Source organism: Cherax quadricarinatus, chromosome 30 (genome assembly GCF_038502225.1).
Source record: "Cherax quadricarinatus isolate ZL_2023a chromosome 30, ASM3850222v1, whole genome shotgun sequence".
NCBI lineage: Eukaryota > Metazoa > Arthropoda > Malacostraca > Decapoda > Parastacidae > Cherax > Cherax quadricarinatus.
This window is the reverse complement of record NC_091321.1, coordinates 33,727,397-33,751,126: the sequence shown is the minus strand read 5'-3', so window position 1 is coordinate 33,751,126 and position 23,730 is coordinate 33,727,397. Positions and strand designations below refer to the sequence as shown.

The window sequence follows — 23,730 nt, the reverse complement described above, 5'->3', positions numbered from 1 at the left end:
CGCCCAGGTCTTGTCTTGGTCCACAACTGTCATGTTAAAATATGCTCTGTAAGCTTCACACATTTTTTAGATGTTGTTACAGAGAACTTCTTTGCTCTTGTCTTAATGAATTGAGCACATATGTAGCAGAATGTATCTGGAGAATGATTGCAGCCTCTTGATGCCATTTCACTTCCGATGTGTCTTCTCAGGTGCCAGAGCTGAACTGAATGCTGGTTTATGAGCCCCTGTTTTTATATTTTCCAAACAAAACCGTAGAACATAATAGTTTTACATCAGTCTGTCTTGAAAGTGTTCCAGAAATGCCCTGACCACAAAAGCTAAGTTCTGGGATCAAATTTTTTTTTTAAATTTGTTTAGTTACAAAGAATTGGGAAATGATGCTTATTTCCCAGAAACACTACAAAAGTGAAATTTTATTACATAATGAATTATCTATTCCTTTAATTTGCTTACTCCTAGTGGGTAGTAATTTGATATGGACTTATATTCTGATTTGAAGATAGGAATCACATTACATTCCTCTGCTAGCTTCCGCACTGGACAGACGTACCTGCTCCCGATTGGCTGCATGCTTTGCTTGCTCCTGATTGGCTGCCTTGCGATCCCCTTGCTGGAAGAAGCTTTTGATGTGTTTGTTGAAGAAATGTTGCATTGATTTTCTTGTTTCAAGAAGACATTGCCTGATTGGTTGATTTCTGGACATTCTTCATCTTGGCTCCAGGATTCTGTGCGTCGCTAGCTGCCTGTCCCAGGGCAGACCGTTGGCCTCTGCACTCCTGCAGCTGGGTGAAGTCTTCCCACCTCATCCTGTTGAGTGTCGTCTGCTGATACATTGTTCACAAGCATCACCACCACACCTCTGCACTTTGTGTATGTGTAATCCTGGCATACTGATATCCTCTTACCCATGTTCGGTTGTGACAGCATCTCGGAGAATTAGACAGCTTTTTTTAACCAATATCTTTTTTTTGTGTGACACGGGTTTAGCTCTCTGTTGTGCCGTAATCTCCTCAGAGGCCAGTCAAGTCCTCTTCATTGAGGTGGTTAAAGATCGCCACACAGTGGATCGGCTTGACTACATCGCTCTGGAGACACCAGCACCTTTCTCTCCTCTCTAAGTTTTTCTTCTTTTTTTCTTGATCGGCTGGACCTGCTCCTGCGTCGGTAGGAGTATTCGTCTGGTCCGGTGCCCGTGGCTGCATTCCTTGTAATTAACGCACGGGAAGCCTCATCTTGGCAGGTACACTATACAACACAAACATGTCCTGTCAGAATTACGCATTTGACGCCCCTTACACGCCACTTACTATTCATGCAGCATCCCCACCTGTGCTGTTGTCATCATGGCAACTGCACAGAGACCCAGTTTTCCGACAATGGCCCTTATGTTAAAGTACTCTAAAGATGACAAGGATACAATTGATTATGCTTCTACCTTTTTCAACATTACCCAGGCTCGGATGATAAACATCTTCAAGACACATACCGGGTATAAAGTAAATCTTGATCCTGTCAATTATGACCTATGTACCAGTAAGGAAGTCCGAGACAAGCTCTTTCAGGCAGGTTTTGCTATCGATTGGGCTCCTGATCATAAGGCCAGGAGCACAGTCGTGGCAAAGTTTGTAGACTAATCCCTGATTAACGAATACAACCAGAACAAAGACGCCTTGATGACAGACATTTCCTCTCAAAATCATGTCACAGTTGAGGAACTTTTTCACCCTGAACGTACTAACATTCTTAAGACCAGATGTTCCACTCCAGAAGAGGCTGATAAGTTGTTCAAACATGGTGTTCGAGCAAACTACTTTCTTCTTCCACCTGCTTCATTGTTTCTCCCTATGTTCCTATTCATCAGTGCTACAAATGCCTTGAGTTTGGACATTTAAAGAATACTTGTAACAAGCAACAGCTGTGTTCTAAGTGTTCTTCTCTAGGCCACACATGGCAGAAATGTACCAACCTTCCAAAATGTTTGCACTGCTCTCAGTCACATTCAGCTACTTCTTTCAACTGCCCTACTCGTAAGGAATATGTTTCTTCCTTACGAAAAGACCAACATCCAAACCTTCCAAACCCAGTCTTGACTCCATGCTCACAAACACGGACAACATCCTCATCCACTTACCAACCAAACTCTTCTGTTCCTCCTGCTACCACTTCTACAACTTATCCTTCCTATGCTGCTGCTGCTGCACAAACCAACCTTCCCTCGGCCTCTTCATCCTCAAAACAATCTAATATCCTTGAGACCATTGTGCTCACTGCTGTATACTGTCACAAAGCATTTAAAAGTGCCAACTATCCCACGATGCTGAATGATCTTTTAAAAGCCAACAATTTTGGCCCCATCATTTTCCCTTCTGATTTCTTTCTTCCCAAGGATGAACCTTTTCCCAACACATCTCTCTCCACTCCAGAAACTCCTCTTCATGCTTCTACTCAGGCAGACCCTTCTCTTCCCTCCCATATGCCAAAATCTTTTCCTTCTAATCCTTCCACCAGCTCTGGCCCCAGCACAAAAAGATCTCAATTTCGTTCTACCTCTACTCGTCCTTCTCGTTCTCCTACTCACAAGTCTCGATCTCCTACTATGAAACAAAATTATACTGACTCCCAAATTCAACGATTGTTTGGATACAGTACAGTACTTAATAAATCAACCCTCGTCCTCTCGTTCTCGCCCCAACTCATCCTCTCGTCCTACCTCTACATCTCGTCCCATCTCCTCCTCCCGCCCCCTCTCATCTTCCCCTCCCCGTCCTGAATCCAGAAACCGTAAAACACAACCGATCAAATATAGATCAGGTGATGGTACACACATGATGGGTTATCAAGATAACCATAAGAAAGACTTACATTTCCCACCATCAAGTAACCCCAACCATGGCCCTTAAGGTTATTCAATTTAACATACGAGCTTATAACGCAAACAAACGCATTCTTGCTGACCTCGTTGAATCTGAACAACCAGACGTGTTATTAAACTGCACGTGTGTGCGTGATGATCAACGTGTCAGACACTTAGGACATACAGCCCGTCAATCCCCTGCTGAAAACTGGAATGGCGTAGCTATTCTTGTTAAAGGCACCATTAAACAGGAGTTCTTATCCCTTCCATTTACATATTCTTACAGCATGGCTGTGAAAATTTACACGATACACGGACCCATCATCCTGTACACGACATATACCAGACCCAACCAAAACATTAAGATTCATAATTTAACCATTCTTTTTAATCACACACATCTCCCTGTATACCTACTTGCCGACCTCAATGCCAAACACACTGACTTCCACGACAACTCCACAAATTTGCATGGTAGGCAACTTCATACACTTGTAACACAGAAACAGCTCATACACCTTGGACCTTACTTCCCAACAGTCTTTACATACAATGGCCAAGGCACCCCTGATAAAAATTTTACAAATAGAGCTAGTAATCGCTTACATCACTACACAACACCAGGACCGCTCTCTGGATCTGACCACATTCCCATCATTTTCCATATTTCCTCAAATCCTATACTCATTCCAGTTCGCCCCTCTCCAGCTTACTCTCAGGCGGACTGGGATCTGTTCAAACAACGCCTAAACACTCTTGATCTCACACACAACTATGACAATAGGCCAGTATCAGACAGACACACAAATTCAACGCATTCAACAGTTACCCAAGCCGCTACAGAGGTTGTCCCAATGACACACCACAAAGTACGTTACTCTTTCCGCCCATCAGAAAGAACAAAAAGACTGCTCACATGTTACAGACACCGTTTCCTAGCAAACCAAAACAGACTAAATATCCGATGGGACCTCACTATTTTACGTACACATATCATCCATAGCCTAGATGATGACCATGCCCGACATTGGCAATCAGTTATAAACACAACAGATGTCCAGCGTACAAGAGATCCCAAAGCATTCTGGTCATCCATTCGGAGACTTACAGGCGCCCCTCCATCCACAAGTTTTAGACACATAAATCACAACAACAGACAGATCTCTGACCCTGCTGAAGCTGTACATATTTTCAAAGACATATGGGAAAACATCTTCCACCCACACCCACCAGACCAAGCTGTCATAGCACATATATTAGACAGAGCGATGGGTATCTAATCATGAAGACTTAACCAATCCTGATCCAATCATAAACTTAAACACTATCCTCCACGCAACCTCTAAACTCTCCTTTTACTGTAGATAATGTTCATTCTCTATTAGCACATCTTCCAAAAAAAGCTCCAGGTGCTTCTGGTCTATCACATTCAGTCCTTCGTCACCTTCCACTTTCTGTTGCTTCCGCTATCACTGACCTCTTTAATGCCTCTCTTGCATCTGGCTATTTCCCCCCATTCTTTAAATCTGCTACTGCATGCCTCATACCAAAACCTGGAAAAGACTTGACTGAAGAACTATAGACCTATTAGCCTCCTTGAAATTTTGGGTAAGACCTTTGAACGACTTGTAAATATGCGACTCAGGACTCACCTAGAGACAAATAACTTGCTTACTGAAAGACAATTCGGTTTCCGACAACAACGATCTACCCAAGACGTTTTGAATATAATCCTGAATTATGTACGTATCAATAAGGCCCAGAACTGTACCTCCACTCTTGTCGCCAAAGATGTAGAGAAAGCTTTTGACACTGTTTGGCATGAAGGATTAAAATACAAACTTTGCACGTCCTTTGAATTAACCGTAAATATGATGAAATTATTACGTCACTTTTTAGATGGCCGAACGATGCGTATACGGTTCAGAGATCATTATTCTGACTATTTCACATTAAAAGCGGGTGTACCCCAAGGCTCTGTCCTGTCTCCCACCCTATATATACTCTACACGAATGATTTACCTGAACCTCTTTACCCAAATACACTTACCCTTTCTTACGCAGACGACATCACTCAACTCATAGCACATGAAAACATTCGTTTCCTTACACGCAGAACACAGAGAGGTCGACAGGACTACCGCCTGGGAATTATTATGGCGCATTAAAACCAACCCAAATAAGTCAAAGATCACTTACTTCCATAGAAGGCGTGATGTCCCGACTCCTGTCGAACTCAAAACAAGCACCTCCCGTACCCCCATCCCACGCTCCTTCTCAACAGTTGTTCTTAGTGTTACCCTCGACAACACACTGAACCTAAAATCTCACATTACTGCTAAGACTGCACAGGCGGGAATTGCGCTCTCAAGGTTATATAAGCTGAGAGGAGCAAGTCCCAAGACAAAACTACATCTATACAAAGCACTCATTCGACCTCTACTCTCTTACTCTCCACTCGCTCTGACGTTAACCGCCAAGACAAACGCACTAAAATTCCAACGCATCCAGAATCGAGCATTACGTTGGGTGTTGGGAGTGAGGTAGGACGAATTTGCCACCAGTGAATCTCTCCACCTCACGACAAACACACCAGCTTTGAACGCATACTGGAAGACACTCAGTGACAAACAACTTGACAGACTTGAAGCATATCATGACCACTGGACTACATACTTAGCAGATACTCTCAGACGTCCTTACAATGATGTAAATCTCTTTCAAACTACCTGACTTAATTAGCCTAACTATTCCAACAACTTAAAAGTGCCATTGTCATAGAGATGTGTCTTTGTGCGTTTTGAGCTGAAGTGCTTGCGACGTGCGTTTGCGTCGCATTTTTACAGTAACATGTGCCTTTGCCGTGTCCAGTCATTGCAAGTTGATATGCTTACGAGAGAGATACTGCTGAATATTATGTTTTCATTAATTAGCAGTTGGGTATAGTCCTGACACTTTTCCTCCTTCTTAAGATTTTTTCCTCTCCCAGACTATCTTCATCCTGTCTCCACTTGCCCCTCGCCCCTAGTGGGCCCTTACCTGTGAGTCCTCAGTTCAGTTCAATCACATTAGCCATCTTCCACGTCTCCGTTATGATACCTGTTTAAAATGGTATATTGAACCGGATAGTCAGCTGCACCATCTTGCGCTCTTTGAGTGCCCATTGAAGATAGTTCGTGTGAGGCTGGAGACTTTCCTCAGGTGGCTGTAATATAGCTCAAATTATTTTCTTAAGGCCTATAATTGCTGAGATACAATTTTTTTGTGTGTGTGCAGACAGATCACCGGAAATAACAAAAGAATAGGGCATTTTCTGCTCACTGTCAATAAGCAGTTAGTTTGATGTGGGAAAACTCATTCCTATGTTATTTTTTGTTGAAATTGTTAAACAGAAACAGTTAAAGTTTATGGAGAGATAAATGAGGTTAACGAAATCTCCGAGAGGCAAGAGGAAATGTGTCTAGGTGATGTTGCGTAAAAGGTCAATGGCTCGTGTGGTAGGTACTGCTGGGAAAAAGTCAAGTAACATCAGGAGTATTTAGCTTTTTGCTCCTAGCAGGGAGGTTAATAATGAAGTTCAGCAGGTCGCCTGAGTGGTTTTAGATGAATGATGATAATGATATTAATGATGATGACCGCATTACCTCGGAACAGGCATTGAAACAAGGCGAAGGATAACACCTCATAGTTTGCAAAGATGAATGCTGGAAAAACTGGCCTACGTAGCCCACGGCCTACGTATCCCACGGCCTACGTAGCCCAAGGCCTACGTACCAACACGTTTTCAGTAGGATGAAAAAATTGGTGTCAGTGGGAGGATTTGTTCAATGTCCTACACCTTGACTTCTTGTGAAGCAATAATGGCAGGTCAGCGAGCATCATCGCTTAACTCCAAGTTCTCAGATTCATCAGTCAGACGCCACATAGGATTCGTTACTCAAGAGACGTTTGTGTACACACATTCACCGGTTACCTGGAAAATGTTGCCGACAAGTAGGGAAGATAAACAGTTCACAGTGTGTGTTCTGACGATGTTTCCCGCAATGTTCATCTTATTAGTTATGAACATGATGAACCACAACACTGAGTGTGATGTTGATAGAATTAAGAATTTAACTTCAATTTGTATATTGTCATTATAAGAAAGTCACTGTTTTCTTTATATTTCGAATGATTAACAAACAAAAAATAGCTATTACTCAAATATGGATTATTATACTGACGTGGAAGCAGTAAACCCACATGGAACACAACGCCAGGGAAGAGATAATCAGGCATGATCCAAGAAAGAAGAGCATAGTTCCACCCACAGCCAGGGTGGTTTCTTTGCACCCATTGCCTATGTTCACCCATCAGTAAAATGCGTACCTGGGTGTTAGTCGACTGGTGTGGGTCGCATCCTGGGACAAAACTGACCTAATTTGCCCGAAATGTTCTGCGTAACAAGCGGCTTTCAGTATAGTAGTATGTCATTGATGTCAGCTAGGACTACATACCATTTACAAGTACTTGTAGTAAATAATTATATATTATCCCTGGAATCAAGACACCTTCACCGTAGTCAAGTGATCCCCCTCCCTTATGAAGGGTTAGTTTTGAGAGGTAGATTTACTAGGCGGTATCCGTTTATCGAATAATTTATGACATCTGTGACCTCCGTGTCTACACCTGGGTTATAATGCCAAGGTTCATTAATTATCACCATATTACGCTAATAACAACTACTAATATCCTGTGATGACGCTCTTGCGCACAAAGGCCTTATTCAACAATAATTTTTGCAACACTAATGCGTTAACTGCCAAGCAATGGAGCCCCGAAAAAAGAACTTTCTCTTGCTAAAGTGTTGAGGTTAAGTCTGCCACGCCCGTTCTTACTTAACCTACGACGCTGATAGAAAACGCTGGCAATTGTCTTGCAATTAGAGAAAACGAGCCAGAATTGCGTTCAATATAAAAGTGGGAGAGTGACTGTGTTAGTTCAGTCACTGCTGTGCTTCTGTCCTCACTAGTGCTCTGTGTTGCCTTGGACCAGAAATGCAGCGATACTTGGTTTGTGAAAAGTGTTTGCATTAATACATTGGAATTGTACTGAATTCTAGAAGTATGATATTGAAGCAGTTTATACATCATAGTCGTCTTTTTTTTTTTTAAATATTGACATTTCAAGGTGACTTTCAAGCCATGTTCCAATACGTAACTGATGTATTGAAAGTCACAGTTCGACTTGATAAGATTGCAATTTCTTAAAACATTTATGTAGCATTCATTTGAGGATAGAAGCAGAAATATTCTGAAAATAAAATGATAACGAAAGAACCTAGTAGGGTAGTGACTAACACTGTTGTAACAAGGTATAGGAAGACCCTGGTTTGCAACTCACATTGTAAGCCTGTAGTTGGATGTGTGTATACCAGTAGACAGTTCACATGGGTCTTCCCGCGTGATGCATTGTTCATTTACTAAATATTTAGACATTCGTAGAACCTGGTGGTTACTTATAATACGTAGATTTATTTTCTCAGAGGTATATCGGTTACCTAGAGCGAGAAGCTGCCGTCATGGCTTCACATTTGAGTGGATCTTCCACATAATAACTTACTGTCTCTTAATAACTTTGTAATTTAATCAGTCTCTCATTTTTCTGCATTTATTATCAGTATTATATTTGAGAGGATATATAACTTCGGTGAAAACATAGATAATATAACTAGTGTTTACGTGTTCTCAGGAATGAGAGAACTAAATCTGACAAGCTTGATTTGGATATTGTGAATGAACAGATTATGTCTGTTTCACATTATTTAGTTGTAATTAAAATAACACACGTAAATAAGCAGATTATCAACAAATGAGAATACGAACACATAATTAAGGAGCATAATCAGGGTGGCCTGGTGGCTAAAGCTCCCTCTTCACACACGGAGGGCCCGGGTTCGATTCCCGGCGGGTGGAAACATTTCGACACGTTTCCTTACACCTGTTGTCCTGTTCACCTAGCAGTAAATAGGTACCTGGGTGTTAGTCGACTGGTGTGGGTCGCATCCTGGGGGAAAAGATTAAGGACCCCAATGGAAGCAAGTTAGACAGTCTTCGATGACGCACTGACTTTCTTGGGTTATCCTGGGTGGCTAACCCTTCGGGGTTAAAAATCCGAACGAAATCTTATCAGCGTAACTCATTAACTTGAGCACAGCTACACGACCAGGTTAAAATTTTCCTCAGTAAACCTACCTCTTGAAGTTAACATTTTCTGCTCTGATATATTTTATTAGCGGAATTATTCCTAGACTCATGTTATGTGCATTTATCTCACTCCTTAGATTGTAGATTTTGTTAAAATTTAAAAACCTTTTTCTTGAAATGCAAAATTGGATTATGTTTTAATGATTTTATGAGTGGTTGGTGCCAGTTATTTAAATTATAATTACTTATTTATTTGGCATAAGATAACAATACTCTTTAATTTTTTGTATTATGTAATTGATGCTAAGTCGTATTTCATTTACTGTTAAGTTTATCGACACCATGCCTAACCCTTCTAGGGTAGGGTAGGTGCCTGAGCCCGAGCCTTTAGCTCATAAGACTGTCATTCCCATTTGCCCCCTTGGGGCGGGGATGGCAGACCAGAGAGGCCTAGCTTGTGGCTAGGCCTGGGGACAGTTGGTCCCAAAGATGAGGAGGTACTTGTGCCTCCTCCCATGGGAGACTTAGGTCTCAGACACTCCCTAAAGAGGGAGCCAAGGCCGGGCCACCACTTGGAAAAGGCCCGGGCCGGGAGAATACCGGCTAATCTTTAATAATAATAACAATACTGTTAAGTTAGTATCATGACACGCTGTCTTTCTAGATTTTAATGAATTGAGAATGATTTATATTTACTAGCAATTTGCCTAACAAAATAAGTTAGTTTAGGTTAGCTTAGGTTTCTAAGTTACAATTGGTCAAAAAAAATTTTTTTTGTATCATTTCCAACGAAAAAATATCAATCTGCATTTCTTTTTTAAAGTCAATGTTTAAGGGAGTCGGCTTAATCTTCACGACACACACACACACAGTGAAGAGGCGGGGCCAGGAGCTGAGTCTCGATCCCTGCAACCACAAACAGGTGAGTACACACACACACACAATATATCTTTCAACACACCGGCCGTATCCCACCGAGGCAGGGTGGCCCAAAAAGAAAAACAGAAGTTTCTATTTTGAACATTAGTAATGTATACAGGAGAAGGGGTTACCAGCCCCTTGCTCCCGGCATTTTAGTCATCTTTCACGACACACATGGCTTATGGAGGAAGAATTCTGTTCCACTTCCCCATGGAGATAAGAGGAAATAAACAAGAACTAGTAAGAGAATAGAAGAAAACCAAGAGACAAGCTATGGGGAATGGAAATCTTTAGCTCAAGTACTTTCACACTTCTCAGTGCGTCATCAGGAGCTATGTAAACTTGCAAGGTAACAACTGAAGGAGGGGAAATTTTCCTCAGAGTAGCGCCGTGCGGGTTGTCACCTGTCGCAGCCTCTCTCTGAATGTGAGCCAACGGTTTGGTGCCACCCTCACCACCACCATCCCCATCCCCCCACATGGGGTAGGAGAAGGCCTCCGGGATTTGAGAAGTCAAGGAAAGTGAAATTAGAACATATAATAGCCAAGTCATGTGACTTGAGAAAATACGTTTCACAGTGGGTTGCTATTATTCTCTGCAACCTTTTCAGTTAGTAAAAGAAATGGATGTGTTCTTTTGTCCGTTTAAATGTCCTGTTCTGGAGTACTCTAATGTTCCCAGGGGTACTCAGAAGTACCTCTTCATATATTCCTAAATATTGTCTATCAGTCTTCTCAGTATCAATATGCTTTATTTGGGAATATTCTATACCAATGTGAAACTATTTCTTTGATCCAAATTTCTTCTTCGAATATCCTTTAACCCTAATACCTATGCAATCACGTAATCGTTTGTACCTGTCAGTGTACTGTACAGTAACCGCTAACCGAATTACGTATATAACCATTCACGACAGACGTAGCGTGATGTTTTGGTGTGTAGACAGGTCGAGCGCCACCATTAATTCATCATGAAACCATAATGAGCAATCCCGTGAATTTGTACAGCAGTGTTTAAAACTGTGTAGAATAGACTCTACTAAATAACTATCGAGATTGTATAACCCATAATTTGAGTTATATACGGTATTCCCTTCATGTTTCAAGAAAGAAGATTCAATTATGTTTCTATGATAGAACTGTTTGGTACAATAATCCGGGCAGCAGCCCACCCCGGTGGGTGATTACAGGACATAACGTGGTTAAAGACAGCGTTCGACTCCTACCCTGTCCTGATTGAGTACTTATGTTGGGCTATTCTGGTTTCCAGAAGTTTACCTGTTTGACCAATGCATGAGAGAGGACACTGAGTACATGGGACCTTGTAAACCCCCACCAACTTTGTTGGAAGGTGTGTTAATCAACCTTTGTTTATATATATATATATATATATATATATATATATATATATATATATATATATAAACACATCGGCTGATTCCCACCAAGACAGGGTGGCCCGAAAAAGAAAAACATTCATCATTCACTCCATCACTGTCTTGCCAGAGGTGTGCTTTACACTAAAGTTATAAAACTGCAACATTAACACCCCTCCTTCAGAGAGCAGACACTGTACTTCCCATCTCCAGGACTCAAGTCCGGCCTGCCGGTTTCCCTGAACCCCTTCATAAATGTTACTTTGCTCACACTCCAACAGCACGTCAAGTATTAAAAACCATTTGTCTCCATTCACTCCTATCAAACACGCTCACGCATGCCTGCTGGAAGTCCAAGCCCCTCGCACACAAAACCTCCTTTACCCCTTCCCTCCAACCTTTCCTTGGCCGACCCCTACCCCGCCTTCCCTCCACTTCAAATTTATACACTCTCGAAGTCATTCTGTTTCGTTCCATTCTCTCTACATGTCTGAACCACCTCAACCTCTCCTCGGCCCTCTAGATAATAATTTTGATAATTCCGCACCTCCTACTAATTTCCAAACTACGATTTCTCTGCATTATATTCACACCACACATTGCCCTCAGACATGGCATCTCCACTGCCTCCAGCCTTCTCGTTGCAACATTCATCACCCATGCTTCACACCCATACAAGCGTGTGGGAATAACTATACTCTCATACATTCCCCTCTTTGCTTCCACGGACAAAGTTCTTTGTCTCCACAGACTCCTAAGTGCACCACTCACGTTTTTCGCCTCGTCAATTCTATGATTCACCTCATCTTTCATAGACCCATCCGCCGACACGTCTACTCCTAAATATATGAATACATTCACCTCCTCCATACTCTCTCCCTCCAATCTGATATCCAATCTTTCGTCACTTATTCTTTTAGCTATCCTCGTCACCTCGCTCTTTCCTATACTCACTTTTAATTTTCTTCTTTTACATACCCTACCAAATTCATCCACCAACCTCTGCAACTTCTTCTCAGAATCTCCCAAAAGCACAGTGTCATCAGCAAAGAGCAACTGTGACAACTCCCACTTTGTGTTTGATTCTTTATCTTTGAACTCTACTCCCCTCGCGAAGACCCTCGCATTTACTTCTCTTATAACCCCATCTATAAATATGTTAAAAACCACGGTGACATCACACATCCTTGTCTAAGGCCTACTTTTACTGGGAAATAATCTCCCTTTCTCCTACATACTCTAACCTGAGCTTCACTATCCTCGTAAAAACTCTTCACTGCTTTCAGTAACCTACCTCCTATTCCATACACCTGGAACATCCTCCACATTGCCTCCCTATCCACCCTGTCATACACCTTTTCCAAATCCATAAATGCCACAAAAACCTCTTTAGCCTTATCTAAATACTGTTCACCTATATGTTTCACTGTAAACACCTGGTCCACACCCCCACCCCCACCTTTCCTAAAGCCTCCTTGTTCATCTATCCTACTCTCCGTCTTACTCTTAATTCTTTCAATAATAACTTACGCACTTTATCAGGTATACTCAACAGACTTATCCCCCCTATAATTTTTGCACTCTCTTTTGTCCCCTTTGCCTTTAAACAAAGGAACTATGCACGCTCTCTGCCAATCCCTAGGTACCTTAACCTCTTCCATACATTTATTAAATAATAACACCAACCACTCCAAAACTATATCCCCACCTGCTTGTAACATTTCTATCTTTATCCCTTGATCACTAACATACAGAGGTTGAAAGCCATTATATATAGGCGGAGAGTGAGGTGAGAGTGGCGCATGGTGACCTGAAGAATGTCATGTTGGGATGAGGACGGGTAGACGATGAGATCATGTGACTCCTGTGTTGAACATCAAAATGGTATACAATACCGACAGGTTGTTAGGTAAGACACATATGCAACAGTTAGACAACTTTATTCCGAAACGTTTCGCCTACACAGTAGGCTTCTTCAGTCGAATACAGAAAGTAGGCAGGAACAGTAGAGATGTGAAGACGATGTAATCAGTCCATCACCCTTAAAGTCGTAGAATTTGAGGTTGTCAGTCCCTCGGCCTGGAGAAGTTCAGTTCCATAGTCAGGAACTATCAGATAGTTCCTGACTATGGAACTGAACTTCTCCAGGCCGAGGGACTGACAACCTCAAATTCTACGACTTTAAGGGTGATGGACTGATTACATCGTCTTCACATCTCTACTGTTCCTGCCTACTTTCTGTATTCGACTGAAGAAGCCTACTGTGTAGGCGAAACGTTTCGGAATAAAGTTGTCTAACTGTTGCATATGTGTCTTACCTAACGACTCCTGTGTTGTTGGGTTGGTGTCACATGATCTCATCGTGTACCCGTCCTCATCCCAACATGACATTCTTCAGGTCACCATGCGCCACTCACACCTCACTCTCCGCCTATATATATAATGTCTTTCTACTTCTGTATGTTAGAAGTGATCAAGGTCCCAGGAACGAAACGTTTTCTAATAAATATGTCATAGTATTTGCTTACGTGACTTTCTAAACCATTATATACATGCAATAAGATGACAGTAAACAGGTGATATCAAAATATGCAAAACAACTACTGTGAATGAAGAGCGAGATTCCAAGCGTTTTCGTGATTTCTCACATTATCAAGGAACTATAAAGGACAAAACATCATGGGAAGGCATATAAAGGGTCAAGACTACACCTCACCATCACGTCACCACAACAAAGCAACACCTCACACACGCCTGACGACACCCGACTGTGAAACCCACCTAATATTCTATATATCCTTGGCTAGGCCTTATTTAGACTATACTGCACAGTTCTGATCACCGTATTACAGAATGGATATAAATGCTCTGGAAAACGTACAGAGGAGGATGACAAAGATGATCCCATGTATCAGAAATCTTCCCTATGAGGATAGACTGAGGGCCCTGAATCTGCACTCACTCGTAAGGCGTAGAATTAGTGAGGATATGATCGAGGTGTATAAATGGAAAACAGGAATAAATAAAGGGGATGTAAATAGCGTGCTGAAAATTTCCAGCCAAGACAGGACTCGCAGCAATGGTTTCAAGTTGGAAAAATTCAGATTCAGGAAGGATATAGGAAAGCAGTGGATTGGTAATAGAGTCGTGGATGAGTGGAACAAACTCCCGAGTACAGTTATTCAGGCTAAAACGTTGTGTAGCTTTAAAAATAGATTAGATAAATACATGAGTGGGTGTGAGTTGGACCTGACTAGCTTGTGCTGCTGGGTCTGGCGTCGTGCTCCTTCCTTGAGTGGAGGTGACCAGACTGGGTGGGTCATTGGGCTAATCCGGGGGGGGGGTCATTGGGTTAATCGGGGGGGGGGGACATGGACCCGCTCCGCATGGGTCAGTAGGCCTGTTGCAGTGTTCCTTTTTTATGTTCTTATGTTCTTAATACTTTGCCCAAGAATTTAAATTTATTACTTGTCTAATGTATCATGAAATTCTTCCTAAATTTTATTAATTATATATGAATCCAATTTACATAAACCAAAGGAAACATTCACATAATTGTCAAAACAGCTTTTTATGAAACATGATTCAATTATATTCCTGTCAACCATGGACTTGCTTGATACAATTTTCTCAACCTTTTGAAAATCAACTGGATGGTTAAAATCTCTCACACGAATAAATAGAGCATTTATTCACTTATGTTTCATAAAAAGCAGTTTTGACAATAATATTAATATTTCCTTTGGTTTATATAAATTGGATTCATTTATAATTAATAAAATTTGGGAAGAATTTAATGATATTGCGAGTAGTCACGAAGGCGTTTGAAATTTCATCATTCTTTCACAGTGGTTGTTTTGCATATTCTGAAATCACCTGTTTACTGCGATCTTATTGCATATATATATATATATATATATATATATATATATATATATATATATATATATATATATATATATATATATATATATATATAGGCCGGAAATTAATATTAATATTACAGCTTCACATTTTTCTACGCTTTAATATCGTCATTATTGTCACCTTCCAGGGACAGATGTCATCTGTGGTGCTGGTGGTGCTGGTGACCTCTTGTGTCACACAGTGCTGGGCCAGCCCACAGCACAAGTACCAAGAGGGAACAAAGGAGAAGCAGCAGCCTCCACACGACACAACCGATGCCGTCTACAGAACCCCGGTAGGCAGATTCATACAGAATATTGCCGGCGACAGCAAAGAATATTATCTTGTTATAGGAGTCCTGTGTTGGAGCAGCTTCTGGGTCTGTGTTGAGGATTATGAAGTAATTTCCATGATTTTTAGAGTTCAACACGGCTGAAACGTTCAAATATAACTATTCTGCAATTTCTTTATTCTGCAATTTCTTTCGCATTTTATCTTTCGTGTCTTAGCGGGAACGAAAACAGTTGAAACTTGGGTCGCTTTAAGTCGGTGTCTGGCAAACTTTGTCAACTTAGATATACAGTATGAAAGCAACATTAACTTTACGAGCTTAGATCACTACATGATCAGAGAAAGGAATCCCTGTGTCCAATAAATCCAGCCTAGTCTCTCCCAGAGCACAGGAAAGAAATAAGACAAGTGGAAAACAAGTTTCAGATTCAATTAAGTATCAGCATTAAAGTTTATACGCAAATAAAATCCTCACAAAATATCACACAAACAAATATCCCAACGCATTTACAGAAATATCAAATAGGTTCCTACACACCCAATACATATTCGATCCTTCTACTAAGCAGGATAAACCCGCTTTAAATGACTCACGAAATCGTAATGACACGATTGCAAACAAACCATACCACGGGCGGGATTTGAACCCGCGGTCAGAGAGTCTCAAAACTCCAGACCGTCGCTTTAGCCACTGGACCAGCTAGCCACAATAACATTCGTCCAACTAGGTATATTTCTACACCATAGGAAGGTTAGCACAGGCACCACTGTGACCACAAATGCAAGTTTTTTACAGACGAATCTCCAGCTAGCGTAGCCGTGACGAACTCTAGCTCAAGTCAACATGCATTTGTGGTCACAATGGTGCCTATGCTAACCTTCCTATGGTGTAGAAATATACCTAGTTGGACAAATCTTATTGTGGCTAACGCGACGGTCTGGAGTTTTGAGACTCTCTGACCGGCTTTAAAGTTTAAAGACAATCACAAGAATCATTCTCCAGGTTTAGCACACACAAAAATATTGGAAATACACTTAACACTGTAAATATGAAGTTGGTCAGACGAGTTATTTACAAATTATCATACGACAGCCAGATTTTATTTTGTCTATTTAAAAAAAAATGATAAATGGCCACCCAAACAAACTAAAATATATTTAAATATTTCTAAATAATATATACCAGCAATTAAGGGTTGAAATCGATCAGAAGAAACATTCTCCAGTTATATCACAGAGAATAATTTATTTAATCAATTATTCTGTGAAATAACTGGAGAAGCTGGTGAGAAGACGAATTCTCAATAACCAACAATTTCAAATTTATTAACTTCGTTAGCAAATTTCTATCTATATAACCTAAAGCCAAAAGATATTTTTATGTAACGCAGCTACATTTTTTCAGAGAAATAATTTGAACATGATTCTTCGATATATAATTGAACAGAGGGCGCTTACACATGCACCTACACACATGCACCTACACACATGCTTCAATACATCAACACTTGCACCAACACATGCACCAACACATGCACCAACACATGCACCAACACATGCACCAACACATGCACCAACACATTCAACAACACATGCGTCAACATCTGTACCAACACATTCATCAACACATGCACCTACACACATGCTTCAATACATCAACACTTGCACCAACACATGCACCAACACATGCACCAACACATGCGTCAACATCTGTACCAACACATTCATCAACACATGCACCTACACATTACATAATTACATTATTTAACTAAAGCAGCTATTAATTTTCTTAAAACTAATGAAAATGTTTTTCTCTGTTTATTTGGCCCAGTTAACCTTTTTCCACTCAACCATCACTAAAGTTCTCCCCACTACAGTTACCATCACAAGAACCTCATCAATTACCACACGATCTACAACTATTACCACTAGAGAACAACTGTTACCTCAACCACACCTATCATTACAACAACCACAATCACCACAACAATCACTGTTGCTATCCCACCTCAGCCGTATTTCATACTTTTGGTTACCTGGTACATAACTTCTGGTTACCTGGTACATAACTCGTTAGCTATGTCTATATCTAGTCGACTTTCGTCTTCCACATCCAGTTGCTGTATTACACTTTACATCTTTCTCACCACTGCAGTCCATGCTTATTTACCCTTATTTACCTTATTTCCCACCACCACAAGCCTATTCGACTTGCAAATATGGAACTTCTAGCATTTCTTACAACTACGTAAGCCCATAATTGAAACACCAGTAATCACCACTGTTCTATGTTCATAATATTCAAAAATATCATAGGCTCTTCCAACTAACATAACTTATATATTTATTTGGCACAGGAAAACCTATATTTTCCCCCTTTAAGACAACCACGGCCCATAATTGCCTTCACATAAATAACAGCCGTTGTTGCTCTTAGCCAATAATCACTTCTTAAATTAGTACCGTGCATAAAATAATTTGTATCTAAGAAAACTACTCTTGTTTTCTGCCACAACCTGTACTGTGACCTGTGACCAGGAGGCCTGGTCACAGACCGGGTCATGGGGGCGTTGATCGTCGATACCCTCCCCAGGTATAAGTCTACTAAAAAGCATGAGTAGGACTTTTCTTCTTATCCCATGTGACTTTTTCTTCTTTTAATACAATAATCCAGACGTAAACTGCACCGGAGGATTTTTCTTGTCGCCCCTTAATCATTCCCTACTTTGATAATAAATATCATTCTTTCCTTTTCTCCCACCTTTCTCCCTCCTTCCATCCCTCACAGTCTTGATACATCATAAACCATACTTACTTCTCACCATCACAATTCGCACACACCTGGAGCATGTTGACAACTTGAGATATTTTCTCCACCACAGTATTGTCCGCCGGAATCAAACTTAGCATTTGAGAAAATAGTTTTATTAATCATCAAGAGTTAAAACTACCATTGCTCATACCATGGACAAGATAAACTTCCATTGCCCTAAGAAACTACCATTACTTTTTTTTTCCAAACCCATCCATGAAATAGGAGAAATCATCTTCGTATTTTCACAACTCAGACAAAATTAGCACATATATATACTCGCCCTTAATTCCCATCATACGAAGGTGGAACCACCTGTATATTTTGCTTTCTATCACCAGTTATCTCTTCTAAAAACTATATATAGCACAGTCTAAAGCATCCTTATTTCCCAACACTGCCACCTTTTCATGACACAGAAGTCACCGTAATTTTCCCTTACTACATCCCTAATACTTTCGTGGCGACTCAACAGTTCCTCGCTTAGCTTAGTACAAACTAATCGTAATGTTACAAAATTCCTCAGCATAAAATAGCTCGTCTGAAATCTGATATAATTAGTTTGCAACACGGAAGGTTCATTTCCAGCATAATATAAAACGTAATTGCTACTTATCAGCACAATTTTCATTGTGTCGTCAAGGTAGCCTAAACGGAACTGATACATGAGAACGTACTTTTACTCTTCCTACTGAACAGTTACCACCACCACCATCTATACCATTTGTTGACATTTAAAAAAAAATAACGGGAATTGTTTTTACAGACTTGAAACAATATATTATTTTGAAGACAAAAAAATATTTTTTTTTTCAATGATCACTTTTAAACACACATCCTTTGCTAATGCGAATGGTGAATTTCCTTCTACTTTACTAACTATGGGTCGTTTGAGGACAGTGACATGCGTAATGGAGATCAAATATATACACTATTCTTGTAATTTGTCTTAATAACATTCAAGGGTGAGAAAGTTCTCCTGAAGCATGTCGAAGGGAATGGAAAGAGAGTTTTCAGAGCAGTATCAGCATGTTCATAGAGCATTCTGCTTTCATATGCTATAATATGTACTTATATTTTTCTTTTATACAGGGTACAGATGACCACAAATTCGAATATCATATGGTGGAGGGTGCGCCAGCATGGAACCAGCGCAGTCGTGAGTGGAATGATGAAGTAACTACAAGCGGCTCTTATACCGTCAAACTACCAGACGGCCGTGTTCAGAGGGTCACTTACACTGCTGATGAACACGGCTTCAGACCAGTGATAACATATCAACACCCTGAAGGAGGCACTGACTATCACGAATGGAAAAAAACGAATGTTGAGAAGAAAGCAGAAGGAAAATCCCATGACAAAAAAATAACGATGGCAGAGGACGGGAAAGATTATATGAAGGATCATCACCATCACTTGAAAGTGGATTATAATTTAGAAGAGATGAGTAAACAAATTAGTCCATCTGCAGAAAGTCCAGAAAGTCTATATATGCCTTTTAGTGAGGATACATCAGTTCACACTCAGATGTATGATTCCCCAAGACATAGTTACAGTCCACACAATATTCCAATGATGGGTAAACATCAACCAGTAGCAAGCAAGTCCTCTGAGACTTCCCCTTCGCTTAGCCAACATGCCACGAGAAGCTCACTTTCTGCTACTTATATGGCAGAGAAATATCAACTCCATGATCAACCTGAATATATGAAAAATATTGGATCTTCAGGTGCAAAGCATAACCAAGAGAAACCTATGATCTATCGCTTTAATTCTCCACGTCCCACCCATCAGCCGATGGGTTCACGAAATTCAGAATACATGGACATGAGGAAGCCGACTAATGGACAGAGTAAATCGTATATGTTAATGACTGATACCGATATGACTAGACCAAGCGACAGTCTCCATATGAAAGATAAAAGCATGAAGCAGGATGTTAACACGAAGAAGAACAAAGAAATATACAGACCAATATATCGTCAAGACATGGATGACTTCGAAAAGATGAAACCGTTTCCATACTTGTCGAAGATGAAGCCAACTGAACACAAAAAAGAATCATCAGATTCGTCGAAAGAGGATGACAAAAGCTACGAAGGCAAAGAACCATCGTATATGGAGATGATTTCTTCAGTGTTGCCTCCTAATAAGCCATTTGTTGCTTCCAACTATTACCCTTCGTCTTTATCTTCGCTTATCTCTTTCCCTTCTCTCACTGTCAGCCGTCCTCGTGGATCTTCCTTCGCTGCGCCTGAATACACTCCTGATTCTATCCATCTGCTTGAAGCTTCACACAAGATGGCTGCCATGAAACATCCCTCCTCTCCATCACAACCCAGAGGCTACCATCCTCAATCAGTCTCACCACCATCTTCATACGATCATTATTCGGACAACCACAACTCTCCTCCTCAATTTACATACCTTCCATACTCATACCCTCATATTCCACCTCATCACCATCCCCATCGTTCCTACTACAAGCCCTCAGCAGCATCACCTCACCAACTGTCGCACTTTCACAGCTTGACAAGTCATGCACAGTTCCCATCCACCAAATCTTACTCATCTCAACTGCATACCTCTCACCCACCTACTGTACCTCATTCTTTCTACGCTCATCCACATGAAGCTCCTGAGAACATTATGAAGACTGGAGATAGAGATAACATGAACTGAACACTAACAATGGCTGGGTCCACCTCACCTCTCTGAGTGATTACTCATCCCGGGTTACAAAAATTAAAAGCGTTTGCATAGGCGTCCATTCTTAACCCCCCAGTATAATATATATATATATATATATATATATATATATATATATATATAAAAGTCATGGTATCGTTGTTTAAGAAACAGCAAGATGACAAATTTGAAATATAAACAATATTATGTTTCGACATTAATGAGTAATGATCTAACGAGCAAAACGTTCTCTAGTTATTATTTCTAATGTGGTGGGAGGGGGTTGGTGTGTTCCTAATAAATAATTTAAGTATCCATGGAGAGTTTATTTTAACATTTAATTTCAGAATGAGATAGAATGCATATAATTGTGCTTTATGAAGGTAAACAAGACTTTCCTCCTAACACAAACCTAGCTAGTTTTATCGGGTGGTTTTATTGCCTGATGTACAATATATTCTCCACAGCAACTGTCAGAAGGTTTCAGGAGGGTTATTAATTGAGAAACGTTTATATTATTTTGTGACTTGAAATGGCCGTCTACTTCTAATCCGTCTTTTGCACTGTCACACAGACAGACACACACACACACACACACACACACACACAGGTATGATAAAGCTCATAGTGCAGGGAGAGTGACCCAGTAGCGGCCAGTGAAGAGGCGGGGCCAGGAGCTATGAATCGACCTCTGCAACTAGAACTAGGTGAGTAAACACAGGGTTCAGTGGGACAGAGAACTGGCAGAGAAGCCAGTAAACGAGATGATGGAATGTGACAACAATATCTAAAGAAGCTGAGGAGAAGTTTGTATCCAAGGATAACGAGAAAGCCAGAATGAGCCCTTGGTTCACCCAAAGGTGTAGAGAGGCCAAAAAACCAAGTGTGCTAGAGAATGGAAGACGTATAGAAGATAAAGGACCCAGGAGAATAAGGAAAACAGTTGTAAAGCCAGAAATGAATATGCACAGGTAAGAAGGGAGGCCCAACGACAGTACGAAAATGACAGCAGCGAAAACCAAATCTGACCCGAAGCTGTTGTACAGCCTCATCAGGAGGAAAACAGTCAAGGACCAGGTAATGAGGCTGAGGAAGGAAGGAACGGAGATCACAAGAAACGACTGCGAAGTATGTGAGGAGCTCAACAAGAGATTCAAAGAAGTGTTGGACACAATACAAACAACCGAGGAAAAAGTGAAGAGGCTGCTGAGTGAGCTAGATACATCAAAGGCGATGGGACCGGATAACGTCTCTCCATGGGTCCTGAGAGAGGGAGCAGAGGCACTATGTGTACCACTAACAATTTTCAACACATCTATCGATACAGGGCGACTACCTGAGGTATGGAAAACAGGAGATGTAGTACCAATTTTTAAAAAAGGACACAGACATGTAACATTAATCTACAGACCAGTGTCACTGACATGTATAGTATATAAAGTCATGGAGAAGATTATCAGGAGAAGAGTGGTGGAGCACCTAGAAAGGAATGAGCTCTTCAACGACAGCCAGCACAGTTTCAGGGATGGGAAATCCTGTGTCACAAACCTACTGGAATTCTATAACAGGGTGACAGCAGTAAGACAAGAGAGGGGGAATGGTGTGCAGACTGCATTTTCTTAGACTGTAAGAAGGTGTTTGACAGTTCCACACAAGAGGGTAGTGAAAAAGTTGGAGGACCAGGCAGGGATAACAGGAAAGGCACTGCAGTGGTTCAGGGAATAACTGTCAGGAAGACAACAGTGAATCACCTGTGGCGAGTTGTGAACGACATGACGGAAGGAATAGACTCAGAAGTGTCCCTGTTTGCAGACGATGTGAAGTTGATGAGAAAAATTCAATCGGGCGAGGACCAGGTAGAACTACAAAGGGATCTGGACAGGCTGCAGGCCTGGTCCAGAAATTTGCTCCTGGAGTTCATCCCTACCAAGTGCAAAGTAATGAAGATTGGGGAAGGGCAAAGAAGGCCGCAGATGGAGTATAGACTAGGGGGCCAGAGACTACAAACATCACTCATGGAAAAGGATCTTGGGGCGAGTATAACACCAGGCACATCTCCTGAGGCGCACATCAACCAAATAACTGCTGCAACATACGGGCGCCTAGTAAAAATAGGAACAGCATTCCGACATCCCAATAAGGAATCGTTCAGGGCCCTGTACACCATGAATGTTAGGCCTATATTGGAATATGCAGCACCAGTTTGGAACTCACACCTAGCCAAGCACATAAGGAAATTAGAGAAAATGCAAAAGTGTTCAACAAGACTAGTCCCAGAACTAAGGGGCATGTCCTACGAGGAGAGGTTAGGGGAAATCAACCTGATGACACTGGAGGACAGCAGAGATAGGGGGGATATGATAACGACATATAAAATATTGAGCAGAATCAACAATGGACAGAAACAGGATGTTCCAGAGATGGGACACAACAAGGGGGTCACAGTTGGAAGTTGAGATGAATCACAGGGATGTTAGGAAGTATTTTTTTCAGTCACAGAGTTGTCAGGAAGTGGAACTGTCTGGGAAGTGATGTAGTGGAGGCAGGACCCATACAAAGCTTTAAGGAGAGGTATGATAAAGCTCATGGAGCAGGAAGAGTGACCTAGTAACGACCCCCCACACACACACACACATACAAATACACGAATGTATATACATCAGGTCTAGTGTCTAATTTACATGTACCTAGAACA

General features: G+C 41.1%; 1 protein-coding gene across 2 annotated transcripts in view; it reads left to right on the top strand.

Annotated features, from left to right (window-relative positions):
* The window catches only part of LOC128692566 (uncharacterized), a 41,576-nt gene extending 20,226 nt beyond the window's left edge, over positions 1-21,350 (top strand). The window contains exons 1-3 of one of the 2 annotated variants that reach the window (XM_053781720.2): positions 7,812-7,908; positions 15,393-15,539; positions 19,440-21,350. In XM_053781720.2, coding sequence (XP_053637695.2) covers positions 7,894-7,908; positions 15,393-15,539; positions 19,440-21,029 — 1,752 coding nt within the window. In that variant the 5' untranslated portion in view covers positions 7,812-7,893 and the 3' untranslated portion in view covers positions 21,030-21,350. Of the gene's footprint in view, positions 1-7,811; positions 7,909-15,392; positions 15,540-19,439 lie in introns of those variants that run through there. The other variant, XM_053781721.2, reaches the window with a different exon arrangement.
* The last annotated feature ends 2,380 nt before the right edge of the window (positions 21,351-23,730 follow it).